This window comes from Eschscholzia californica, unplaced genomic scaffold, assembly GCF_041429995.1.
Source record: "Eschscholzia californica isolate CP2 unplaced genomic scaffold, dmEscCali1.0.p SCAF_3, whole genome shotgun sequence".
Classification (NCBI taxonomy): Eukaryota; Viridiplantae; Streptophyta; class Magnoliopsida; order Ranunculales; family Papaveraceae; genus Eschscholzia; species Eschscholzia californica.
Window position 1 is genome coordinate 9,137,806 of NW_028238420.1, and position 13,478 is coordinate 9,151,283.

General features: G+C 37.8%; 1 protein-coding gene across 10 annotated transcripts; it reads left to right on the top strand.

Moving 5' to 3' along the window:
• Positions 1-5,271: 5,271 nt before the first annotated feature.
• LOC147548218 (phosphoribosylaminoimidazole carboxylase, chloroplastic-like) lies at positions 5,272-11,426 on the top strand. Of its 10 annotated transcripts, none has more exons than XM_086672539.1 (18): positions 5,325-5,644; positions 5,881-6,129; positions 6,277-6,492; positions 6,606-6,717; positions 7,398-7,460; positions 7,547-7,685; positions 8,123-8,178; positions 8,771-8,844; positions 9,000-9,147; positions 9,265-9,438; positions 9,639-9,726; positions 9,810-9,932; positions 10,067-10,164; positions 10,259-10,376; positions 10,504-10,598; positions 10,763-10,869; positions 10,973-11,086; positions 11,277-11,426. In XM_086672539.1, exons 2-17 carry the CDS (start codon positions 5,915-5,917, stop codon positions 11,064-11,066), a joined length of 1,920 nt encoding a protein of 639 aa, XP_086528665.1. In that variant the 5' UTR covers positions 5,325-5,644; positions 5,881-5,914; the 3' UTR covers positions 11,067-11,086; positions 11,277-11,426. The 10 variants fall into 10 exon arrangements, 5 of the variants coding, with proteins under 5 accessions (XP_086528662.1, XP_086528661.1, XP_086528665.1 ...); XR_015238932.1 differs by having other exon boundaries at positions 5,327-5,644; positions 5,885-6,129; positions 10,252-10,376; XM_086672540.1 differs by having other exon boundaries at positions 5,327-5,644; positions 5,885-6,129.
• Positions 11,427-13,478: the final 2,052 nt, after the last annotated feature.

Below are 13,478 nucleotides of genomic sequence, written 5' to 3' on the forward strand. Positions count from 1 at the left end.
GACATTTCATTATTTTGTCCAACATTTCTCACATTTGGCAATCTATTAAAACAACAAACAATCGAGAAGCAAAAACATTTACTTTTGAAGGCCATGGAACCTAAGTAGTGAGACTCCTTCAAAGCCCCGCTTCAATGTTAGGGGTCAGGCAAAGAATTTGAGTCTTTCGGTTAAGACCGTCCGATCTATATCGGAATGTTAGGGTCAGACTATACTACATTTGCAAGGAGCCTAGAAACACCACAGTCAATTCATCTTTACAATCTAACTTTGGGGATGTGCTTTCTCGAGTTACTCAGGTTAAAAGAAACAAAATTCAAACAGACTCAATGATTGCGGCCAAAGCTTCATTTGGTCAGTCGAGCCATGGCGTAGAACACCTGACTAAAGGAAGTGGTTCTGAGTCTGCATTGAACGTTCAACAGGATGAATTTATACTGTGACTGGAGACAAATATGAAAGGGCCAAAATAGGATGGCCAGACAACTCTCTATAGACACTGCATGGAAACGAGTATCGACAACCCAAATGTCGTAAGATAAATGCATATTTTGGCTTGGAACTGTCGGGGACTTAAGCAACCCGACAAATTAAACATTAAGAAGTTCCTAGAAGCGACTAAACCTCATTGGGATTTTTCTCTCTGAAACCAAATTATTATCATTTCCATCTCTCTTGTGTTTGATAAATATGATCTTATTAATCATTTTCAATTATTACCTCGTGGTCGAAGCGGAGGTTTACTCCTCTTACGGATAAATCTATATAACAAATTTACTAGGCTTTTTGCCATGTCATAACTTGGAATTGTAAATCTAGACCGTTGAATCATCCTTGTAACTCTTAACCTTTCTATTAAAAAGTGTAGAGGAGAGATTATGTTTAAAAATCAAAATAACTACTCGCTTCCTATAAATTCTCTAACTATTTTTCTGTCTCTTGTATTCGAACTACTAACTCACACGATCCTTTCTCTCCATGGTCTCTCTTCAAATAACCCAATTATATCTCCAAACATAATGTAATTACAGTTATCATTTTTAATGTGTATTTATTACTCTATCATAACATAATTATAGAAAATATGTGCCCTACAGGCACGGGCTATACCATAGTAATTCACATATTGTAATTAACTAGGCCTCGAACAATGTTATTTATCTTACTGTTTGAATAGCTCGGTCCCATGAGACCTATTTTGTATTTACGACCCCCGCAATTGCAAGACCACTTACCATTTTAGAATGGACTACTAATGAATTCGGAGACTATCTAACTCTATTTGTTGCTTAGACGACCTTAATGCTCTGTTGTCAACTACGGAAAATGGGGAGGGTCCACTAACTCATTTAGAATTTTATACACAACGCAAATTTGTTGAACCTGCGATTCAATGGACTAAGCATTTGGACGAATTGTAAATCGGGTCATCACTTTACTCCGTAAAGGTTGGATAAAGTCTCGTGTAGTGTCTCCTGGCTACTCGAATATCCGGAGGCAGTGGTATTTCATTTTCCGCGTTACAACAACGATCATGCTCTGATTCTTCTGAAACTAAAGATACAAGGCTAGGTGATAAATACGATTAGAAAATTTGAGGTTTACTAGACAAAATATGATAATACTCCTGGAATACATTCCAAACCAATCGGGATGCTAGCTCAGGGGCTTTTCATGCAAGAATACTAATGGTCAAAGAGTCCATTCAGATTCTGAGAAAGAGGTTTTTGGGGTTTTACGGAATAAACTCTCTATTCTTCGGAAAAGACTACTAGACATTCAGTCTCTTACGCCCACGAAAAACAGTCTGGATATCGAAAGCGACTTGCAAGACCAGATACTATATTTAGAAGAAATAAATAATACAAAAGCAGAACAACAAGCTAGATCTACTTGAGTAAAAAAATGGAGACCGAAGCACAAGAGCATATTCATATGCCAATGGAGACCAGATGACAGAAAAACAAAATAGACTAACTTACACTTAGCTCTGGTGAGGTTACCTTAATAAAGACAATATTTCAAAGGAATTCATAGAATATTTTCAAAATCTATTCAAAGCTGACTTAGTGAGCCAACCTTCGCCTGACATTCTTAGTGCTTTCAAGGTTCACTCAGGCGACTAGTTGGGCTACATCTCGAGGATTCCTTCATCAGACGAAATTAAAGCAGTTGTCATTAAGATGGGGTCGATCACAAGCCCTGGATCTAGATGTGGGAATTCTGCCTGTGGACCCGAACCCGTCCATGGGTACCCCGAACATGGGCACCCGATGCCCATCCCGGGTGCCACCCGCCCGACCTGCGAATAGTTTGTGCTTCTACCCGACCTCCCGCCTGTACTCGAGCCCACCGGTATTACCCGAGTAGCCCGATAAATTTAGAAGGAAGATGAGTACTTGACCACCATCCTAGTTTAGAAATCTAGCCCACATTACTTTAACTAATTTGTGTGGGCTGAAGTGTGCAACATTTGTGCCTCAAGTTGAAAGTTAAGATAAGGATTCTATATATAACTAAACCCCTAACAACTTTTGCAATAGTCTGGTAATGTGGGACTAAAGCATTTAAAGTGAAAAGTTCTCGAATGCTCCTAAAAATAGTCCCACATTGCTCCTTCATAGTTGAAAGGTGTGAGGGAGACTCTTATAAATAGTCCAAGTACCGCTACTCATGCCCACGACTTTGTGTGCTGCTTGATGTATCCAATGCCCATGTTTTGCTACCTTTCAAATTAGGATTGCCCGAAACCCGATAGCCCCAGACCTTATATGTCTGGTTAATTAAACGAACATGGGCGGGCTTTGGGCATTGGAATTTCCGAATTTACCCGCCCAATTCACCCGGCTCCCCTATTAGCCATTGAAGACATATGCCTGACCTGCCCAAGCCCGAAGGAAGATTACTCGTGGGTGCCCATATCGCCCGATTCCCACCCTTACCTGGATCAGACGACTTACCATTTTTCTTTTTCCAACACAACTGGGACATTCTTGGCGGAATTAACTTCTTAAATACAGTCTGCCTTCCAATCAGGTTTTTTAATTTCACAACTACTCCCCAAGAAATCAGAATCAAGTAGCTTATGATCTGGCTACTTCATGTTTAGTCCAGTATAATTAATTCTTAACTATCACCCCCTACATGGTTAAATTTGTTATGATTAGTCCTCGACTTTCTTTACTTACATAACTTTAAGGACTTGACTTTATAATTGATTTTATTCAATGTAATGTGCGTTCTAAAAAAAATAATAGATAGTTTTAATTGAACTTGGGTTATTTAACTCAATGTATTTTATTCAATGTATTGTGGTTGCCCAAGTGGTTCAAAGGGTTAGACATAAAACTCCAAAAACTTGGAGGTCCTAGGTTCGTTTTCCACGGGAGGTGGAATCCATGGTTATTAAAGGTATAAATAATGTAATAAGTATGTCAGGCTTTAGGCCTCTTTCATTATAAGTTAAACTTAGAAGGTTATCGTGCTTATCACATCTTGATGATGTATCAATGCCTTGTAACGACTAACGTAAATTGTAGTTGATTTCTCAAAAAAAAAATTATGATATAATCTAGTCAACATTTGGTTCCCCAACTGGTTGAAAGTGTTAACATAAACTCCAGAATCCAGAGGAAGTGGAATCCATAGTTTATTAAACTTGGACTATTAAAGGTACAAATAATGTAGTTAGATGGACTTTAGGCCGTTTGTTTCGTTGGGTTTAGACCCATTTGTTTCAAGGTTTACTTCGGTAATTATATGTCAGATGTCATTTTAATGACTTTCGTAGTCACTTTTCGAAAAATATATTATAATCTATGAGTAGGGTAAGAATGAAATAAGATGAATATATAAATTAGGGTGCTTCTGTAGGCACCGGGCCAAACGGTTGTAAGCAGGCGGCCATGTCATGGACTCGGGTCAATGATCATTGACCCGAGTTCTCTATAAGCACCCAGTCAACTAACGTGGGTGAAGTTCACCTTCGTTTTCTTTTTCAAAATAATTTGATTTGAATTCTCTCCCATTCTTTTTCTCTCACATTATCAACATGACTTATGGCAAGATCCACTTCTTCCCACTGATCTTTATTGGCGACAAAATAACTCCATCAAAGGTATTTTCATTTCTAACCCTAGTCGTTGTATTGTTCTTAGGGTTTATCTAACCCTACTTTTCATCGCAGACAGTTTTTTCATGTTCATAGCTCGATTCCTCAAAAAATGGACGATACCTCACATAACTAATCGTAAGTCTTCTTGTAATTACTTTGTCGAGTTGTATAAATCTTCGTTACTGATGATTTTCTTGACAATCTTTGTTTTTTCTAGGCGTAAATGTGCAAGAACAATGCTCGAAAGCAGCGAAAGTTGGTGAAATGATTCATAACAGTGAGGACTCCAGTGACTCGGTTCCTTCTGATCCAATCAGTTTAATCAAAGTTTCAGTACTCAATTTAGGATTTCATCAAAGGTCTTCTTTTTTAGGTCGATCTCTTCTAGGATTTTCTTTGACATCTCTAGATCTGGTAACATGCGTTGTTTCGCCTGATATTCAATGTCTTGGTTCCAAGGAAAGCCCCAATAGATTTGTCGATTTACCCTCTTTTGAGCTCTCTTTCGGTAAAGGAATTGTCGGGGGTAGAAAACGAGGAAACACTTAACGGAATGGTTTGGTACTTTGGTCTGGTTTCGTGAGAAATGGACGGAGGCATTAAGTTTAAGTCATTTGGGCCGGTGCTTACAGATTGGCCCAGTGCTTATAGATAAAAGGGTAATTTCCCAAATGGCCCCCAACTTTGTGACCAGCTTTCTGCCTGACCCCCTACATTAGCAATAATTCCCGCATGACCCCCTTTTTCCGTTATCTTCAACATTCCGTTACTCTTTCTCCTCCATCTCATTTCTCTCTTTGTCACATCATTTCAACACGCCACATCATCGTCTTCATCGGCAGGGGTCGCCGTCCGGCCAAATTTTCGGACGACGACCTTCAAATTTTTTATTTTTTTCTCTCTCTTCTCTCTTTCTCTCTCTAATTTCTTTTTAAATTCTCTCCTCTCTCTCTCTCTCTAAACTCCGGCGAAGGGGGTTTCCCTTCGCCGGAGGTCTGTTCATCACGAACATTCGTGATGAACAGACCTCTGTTAATAGATCCGTAGCTGTTGGACCCGGTGCTTATAGATAAAAATACTCCATAGCTGTTGGACCCGGTGCCTTTAGAGGCACCCTTTAAATTAAACTAGGTGTCATCGTAATTATTTGAAAGAATAGGGGCAATTTGGATATTTCAACAGCTTCTATGTCATTTTCTTTAAAAAAAATTTGAGGCGGGTAAGGAAGGGAGAGTTTCAACCTCTGCGACAACAGCAAGCCGACTTTCAACAAAAAAAGAAGAGAAGGAGCTGAGCAAAGAAGTTAAGTGAGCAACTAGTACCATCTGTTATCTTCACTCTCTCTCAAGGATTAGGGTTTCAAGTTGAACTTCTCTCAAACCTTTCTCAAAAAGTAAAGACGACAACAGCAAGAAGTCGAGCTGCCTAGCAACTAGAGGGGTTTACCTTAAATCTTCACTTTCTCTCTCAAGGATTTGGTTGTACTTTCAGTTTTGAAATACTCCAACGTTGGGGATACTCAGATTTCTGGTGAGTACTCAATACTTGATTTGATTCTAACCACTTAGATGTGTAATTTGTAAAAGATTTTGAAATCTGAATGGTCTCTCATAGAGATTATTGATCCTTATTCCTGGGGACTTAGATATAATTTTGCTTCCCCTCTGAAGAAATTCATCAAGAAATTCATGAGTCTCTTTCAGAATTGTGGATATGGTTTAGGTTGTAGCCGAACTGTTTGATGAAATTCCTCTCTCTCTCTCTAGCTAGGGTGAAGTAACGAGGAGCTGAGATTAAAGAATGCTTCTTCAATGTTCATTTGTGGCATCCTGTGGTAATCAACGTTACTACCTATCTACCTCTGATTTCAGAACTCAAAATACAAATTTAGTCACAAAAAGTCTAGCTTTTTCAATGAAGAACTTCAATGGTGTTAGTGGAACTTCTTCTATTGAGTTAAAGAAAAATCTTTCTACTTTTCGTGCATCTACTGACCGTTCTTCCACCTCGCTCAGGTAAAACCATATAAAACTCTAGTTCTTATCTAGTTTTGAAGTCAATTTGATAATTTAATGGGCCAAAAGTTTGTATATGAATAACCACCCACATTACCTGTTCTTGGATTTATAGGAAAAAAATTCCTCCTTTTTTTTTGCACTCAGGGAGGATGAAAACTCTGTACATGGGTTATCTGATTCGGTCGTTGGAGTCTTGGGGGGAGGGCAATTAGGACAGATGTTATGCCAGGCAGCTTCACAAATGGGTATCAAGGTGATGGTTTTAGATCCACTAGAGGATTGTCCAGCAAGTACACTAGCATACCACCATGTTGTTGGAAGATTTGATGATAGTGTTGCAGTTCAAGAATTTGCAAAAAGGTTACTTTTTATATTAATGAGTATGATGATTAATTTTTCATCTGATACTTTCACCATTGCTTTATATATCTGTCATCTACGCAGATTTGATTTGTTTTCGTTTATTTTGTTAGATGTGGAGTATTGACTGTTGAAATTGAACATGTTGATGTTGCCACACTTGAAAAGCTTGAGCAACAAGGAGTAGACTGCCAACCCAAAGCTTCCACTATTCGAATAATTCAAGTATGTTTCTTAATTTTGACCTTCTCATCATGTCCATCTTCATAAGTAGATAGTTCGACTTTCGTCATCCTCATAATTTTGTAACGATTCAAGATTAGAGAATGCGGTACCACATCAATCTCTTATCTCTCTATCCCTTTTATTTAGTTTCTAAAGGCTTGATCAAATTTCTCAAAGAGATTAACTTCAAAAGTCACTAGCTCACTATTACGATGCAAATGGTGATGAATTCTTTTGTTGATTAAACAAAATTTATCGTATAAGTAGTTTAAGTCAGACCGAGGTGTTGTTTGAAATGAGATGAGATATTTATGCTGATCGAAGTTCCTTCTAAATTGCATTAGAGTCTTGACATTTTAATTGCTAACTGTAAGGAGGAGTAAGGAGGCTACTCCTTTTATGTATTAGTTTCCTTTTGCTTATAAGTAATGTTATGTATATAAGGCATGCATTGGAAAAGTAGATCATTTAGGTAATTGAGATTTTATTTATTTATTTAGACTTCAGTCGAGTTGAGCCTACTGAAATTCAGTGAGCAAGTGGGAGTTAACTGGTGAGTTAGCACAATATTAAATGATAAAAATATGAAAAAAAAAAACACGGATTTCTTCAAATTAAGAATGAGCTCTTTTCTGACGGAGTTTATCCTTCAACCTCAGTTTTTCTTCTTTCTGTTGCAGGACAAATATCTACAGAAGGTTCACTTTTCTCAGCATGCTATTCCAATGCCTGAATTTATGCAGGTAACTTCATGCTAAGTTGTTGTTTTTCAACTTAATGTAGTTGAATTTATTCATGTCTCTAATTTTTCGTATTTTGCTTGAGTCAGATAGATGATGATGAAGGTGCAATAAAAGCAGGGGAGGTGTTCGGTTATCCTCTAATGATTAAGAGCAAAAGGTTGGCCTACGATGGGCGTGGCAATGCTGTTGCCCGTAGCAAAGACGACCTTTTTTCTTGTGTAGCTGGTACATTATGGCATGAAAATTTGTTGACTTATGTTATATATTTCCTCTGACTATCTGACATACCATTAAAAGAGGCAACCTAAAAATCAACATAAGCTGATGCTAATAACTGAAAGTGTATATAAACATAGCCATATACTACTAAAAAGCTTGTTTAGCAGCCAGATTTGTTCCTTTCTTCTGTAACGACTCTCAGTCTTCACTGTGATGAGGCTTGCAGTTCATTACCTTTTGGGGGTTTTCTACACTTGTTATGTATATATTTCGCGGTTTACTTAGAGGTTCATGATCAAGCTTAGCCCAAGTGGTAATAATAAGCTTAAATTATGTTATCTGATATCCGAGTTTCAACTTTCATCCTCCCACGTTACTAGTCGAGTGTCTGAGTTGGTTTATGTTCTATTTCTTTACCTCAAGATCTATTTTGTTCGTTACAGCTCTTGGAGGATATAGTCATGGCTTATATGTTGAGAAGTGGGCTCCATTCGTGAAGGTTGGTGGGAAAGTTGGTTTCTGTTTTTATTTTAAAATGTTCACGGCGTTTCTTGGGTTGTATTTTCTTATTTATCAAAATTACTCATTTCTATTGTGACAAGTAAATCTCTTTTAGATAATTTGTTTAGAGTTTGAAAGAACAGTCGAAAACTCTTTTATTTGTAGCGAAGCAGCTACTTCCAGCTATTCTTCCATCTTGATAGCAGCTATGAGTTCCGTCTTTAACTCTTTATGCTATGGTACTTGAGCGGGTAACCTCAGTTAAACAAATTAGTTATCTAATAAGTTGTATAGTCTTAGGATTCAGCACCTCAACCCCCAACAATCCGTATCAGGACTTGGGAGTTGGAAGCTTTTCGAGCTAAGAGTTGAACTGCCTATTCCAGGCCAAACATAGCAAGTTGTTCCCAATTATGGTGTGCAACAAAATAAATAGACGATATACCTTATCTTGATCTGACATAGAAATGTAATTATGGAGGTCATATAATGTCTATTACTAAGTAGATAATTCGACATCTCGGACAAAATGTCTACTTAAAAAACAAAAATGGGCTCTGACATGGTGGTTGTTCCTTGTGATAATCTAGGAGCTGGCTGTCATTGTAGCGAGGGGAAGGGACAATTCACTTTCCTGCTATCCTGTTGTTGAAACCATTCACAAGTAAGATCTAATGTTCTTATAATTGGAAACTAGTGAGTAATTTTCTTTTATTTTTTTTCTTGTAAATTGTCGCCTGTTATAAATGATAATATAATGAGACAAAATGTTTGCTTTATATTTTGAAATCCTCAACTTGTGGTTTTGTTCACTTGTAGGGATAACATTTGTCATATAGTTAAGGCACCTGCAGACGTGTCATGGAAGATCAGGGAACTTGCTACAGATGTTGCTCAAAGAGCTGTTAGATCATTAGAAGGTGCTGGTGTGTTTGCGGTTGAGTTGTTTCTTACAAAAGATGGTCAGGTATGCAGTTTCTGTTCTATGCTCTTTAGTCTCCGTTGTTAGGTGGTACTTGTAATTTGTTTTCATTTTTTAGGGTAACAATGAATGAGCTGCTATATTATTTCTTACTTCTCACAGATTTTGCTAAATGAAGTTGCTCCGAGGCCTCACAATAGTGGGCATCACACAATAGAAGCTTGCTTCACTTCACAATACGAGCAACATTTACGAGCTGTTCTTGGTCTTCCACTTGGTGATTCATCAATGAAGACACCAGCTGCTATCATGTACAATCTACTAGGTGAAGAGGAGGTGAATTTGTTTTTTCAGCCTTATATCCAATTTAATATTTTTGCAGGCTCACCATATGAACAACACATGTTTTTATAAGAGGGCTGTCAGATACTCACACACACATGACCTGCTTGTTAAATAAACCATTTTCACAGTTGTAAATTTCGAGCAAAAAAAACGTGACATACTGATTTATGATGGATAAACTATTCTTGTAGGGGGAGCAAGGGTTCCTTTTAGCTCATCAATTGATGCGAAGGGCATTGAATATTCCTGGAGCGTCTGTGCACTGGTATAACAAGCCAGGCAAGAAAAATATTGAAATATTTTCACCATACTACAGTTTCTTTTTCTTTTCTTGAGTTGATGGCGTTCTTATGATCTTGCAGAAATGCGTAAGCAGCGAAAGATGGGTCACATCACAATTGTTGGTCCTTCTATGGCCATTGTCGAAAAAAAACTGAACTCTATATTGACTAAAGAAAAAGAAAGTTCAGAAGTACATAATACAGGTAAATTGAATTTTCTTTTGAAAGGGTTTTTGTCTACCGACTATGCTTTTTCATGAAAATAACATCGCCTTTGGAATTGTCTAATTTGTTTTCTGTATTATATTTGGAATGGTCTAATTTTTCATTTGCTGTAGCTGCTCCACGTGTTGGGATTATAATGGGATCTGATTCAGATCTTCCAGTCATGAAAGAGGCTGCTAAAGTTTTAGATTCATTTGGAGTGCCTAATGAGGTGGACTTTCTTATTCTAATTTTGATTCTGATTCTGATTTTCATTTGTCACCTAATAAGTCAGTTGACCAGATATTTACACATAAAGTTTGCAGGTAAGAATAATCTCAGCCCACCGGACACCTGAACTAATGTACTCCTATGCTGCATCTGCTCATAAGCGAGGCATTCAGGTCATCATTGCTGGTGCCGGTGGTGCAGCCCATTTGCCTGGTCAGTTTTAACTCACTTTCTCTCTCTCTCTCTCTATATATATATATATCTATACACACACACACCCACATACATACACAAATATGTATGCAAGGGTTTTAAGAATACTCATTTATTTGAGTTTTAGGTATGGTGGCGGCTCTTACTCCACGACCTGTTATAGGTGTTCCTGTACGATCTTCTTCGTTGGATGGACTTGACTCTCTATTATCGATCGTCCAGGTAAAATTAGTATTCTTTTTCATGTACTTGTCCTATACAAATGCATTGTCACTTTGGGTACATAGCTTCTGTATTACCTTCGGAGTCACTTTCCGATATTATTTATTTTACTCAGTTTATCTAATATTAAAAGCATTTCATGATTTTTCTTGCTAATGAATCAGATGCCGAGGGGTGTTCCTGTAGCAACAGTTGCAATAAATAACGCAACGAATGCGGGTTTGTTGGCTGTGAAAATGTTGGGTGTCGAAGACCCTGATTTACTTACTAGGTCGGAACCTTTCCTGCAATCTCACTCTCTCTCCCTAAACCGTATATTTATATTTATATATGAAGTAAACTGTTCTAAAATTACTTCTTTATACTTTTTGCAGAATGATTCAATACCAAGAAGACGTCAGGGATGAAGTCTTAAGGAAGGCAGAGAAGTTAACAAATGATGGCTGGGAAGGATATTCAAATTCTTGATTTTGAATAAGATTTTTAATGTAGTCCCACCTAATGGGCTGGTTCGGCCGAGTATCCCTAAGGGGGAGTTTCCGTACTTCAGCACTTATTCAAAATCTAACTCGAGGTTTAGATAGATTTGAGTTAGTTTGTAACTGTTTGTTTTTGTCCGACTCTTGATGTATTGAGTTGGTGCAAACCTGGTGAGTGACCCCAGGTTCCAGGGAATAGTTGTCTATGACTTAAGTTTCTATTGGGTGTATTAAATACTGGCAGGATCATGACAAAAGAAAACCATGATCTCTCTGCTGGATCAGATTACTCATTCTTGTTAAAGACAGCCTCGCTAAATGCAATCTTATAAACAATTTTTTTTGGTTATAGGCAATCTAGTCGATTTGTTTGACCTAACAACACAATTGAAGCTGTTAGGACATTGGCTACGTCCATTGTTTTTTTCATTTAAGCTGGTTTCGGATTCAGTTTCATGGACTACCGATCAATCACCTCGACATCGACACGGTGAACCTTCCTGCGGCTACTCTCAAAGATCATATCTCAATTACTAAAACAGATTCTAAAAATTGGGGGCAATATGGTAGGGCGAAGGTTGAAGTGGACATCACTGAACCTCTACCTCTAATCTCTAATTAAAACTACGAAAGCAGATTCTTTGCTCAGTGTCTTCGTTTTGAACATTTACCACGTTTTTGTTTGTTGGCTTTATCAGTCATACTATGAATTTTGCTTCAAAAAACTGAACATTTACCGCGTTTTTGAAGACTTTGAAGACCAAGTGATTATAGAGGTTGAACGACAAAAGGGACGAAAAACGATTGAAGAGATGATCGCCACTGGGCTATGATAAGAGTAACGGAACACGCAGTTACAGCAGATGAAACAAGATAGGTAGAAGATCCCATGGAGATTATTAAAGAAACAAGTTTGAATGAAAGCAGGAAGAGGAACTGGAAAAAGATGGCATGAATCACAGGTCCGACAATGGATATAAGCCTAATGATATATTCAGATTTTTCGGAAAAGAAAGGGTTGTGGCGGCTACACCTAAAGAGTCGTGAGGACGATGATGATATTTGCATGGAACTGTCTGAGGTTTGGAGGATTCCTCGATATTGCAGACCTTGATATCATTCCTCATGAGACCCGATAGAGTCTTTTCGTCTCCACCACGACATTCATCTGGTTTTGGATCCTTCTTTTTAATTTGGATTTTATAAAGTGTGTGCCAATGGTCGAAGTGGTGATATATGGATACTATGGAATGATTTTGTGCATGGTGCTATTATAGTAGCTTCAGCCAATCTCATCGGTCTAAATGTAGCAGCTCAATTCCCCACGGGACTTATTTTGTATTTACGAACCACCTCAACTTAGTAAGAGAGGTCGATTTTGATACGCTTACAGGTGCTCAGTCTAGACAATTCTGTTATGTTGGTGATATGCATGCCATAAGCTCGCTGTATGAGAAGTATAACAGATCACATAAAATCCCATTCATGAATCAACCGGTGGAGACCCTCAACACAACCCAAGGGAATGTGGATGGGATATATTGTTAAATTCACGATTATATAAATAATCGGAGATATGAACATGAAGTAAAAGACACGATAATTTAACGTGGTTCGGTGGAATACTCAAGACCTACATCCACGGAGAACAACTTCTTTATTATAATTCACCACATACAATTGTGTGTGGGTTTGATCGGTTACATTGGTCAGACATAACTCGATGAGTTTGAGTCCTAAAACCCTCTCCTATTTATAGATGACTTAGGGTTTAGGGTTTCCTAGTTTCTGATTACTAATCTAGGAAATAATACAAAATCTATCTAATATTACCATTAGATAGTTACAAGAGATATTCTGAATATAAGAAACTAAATCTTCACATATCTTCAATATATCTTCAAATATCTTTAATATTCTGAACTCTTCTTGATCGTCGGATCTCGTCTTCTCGATCTGTCACGTACATACACGTGTTACACATGTATATTATTTCTGCAACTTATCTTGACCGTCGGATCTCCTATTTTCCATCCGTCTTATGTAATGTATCCTATTATATATCTCGGACCCAATGAGAGTGGGGGCTCATGTGCAGTTGTTATTAAAGATTGCAGGAGGAGTTTTTTCGCAGGTGAAGCGAAAGTTGTAGCGTCTCAATCCCCGGAGAAAAGTGAAGCTCAAGTTTTCTTGCTCAGTGTCGAATTGGTGATACGTTTGGGTTATGGAAAGTGCATTGTAGAAGGTCACTCCCAAATTTTAGTCAATTATCTGATCAATCTGGATACTGATTAATTTGATTTACCTTGGTGCTACCGCTCCATCATTTAGATATCTGAAGTCTAACGCAAGAAACATGGGGTTCTGGTTTTCATTTGTAGACGACCTTGTAAGAATGTCG

Bases quoted from the DNA above. Each gene is read 5' to 3' on its own strand.
- LOC147548218 (XM_086672536.1), top strand. From the start codon at position 5,915: ATGCTTCTTCAATGTTCATTTGTGGCATCCTGTGGTAATCAACGTTAC. The intron at 8,845-8,999 runs GTAAGATCTAAT...GTTCACTTGTAG, and splicing joins GTTGTTGAAACCATTCACAA to GGATAACATTTGTCATATAG. The intron at 9,933-10,066 runs GTAAATTGAATT...CATTTGCTGTAG, and splicing joins TTCAGAAGTACATAATACAG to CTGCTCCACGTGTTGGGATT.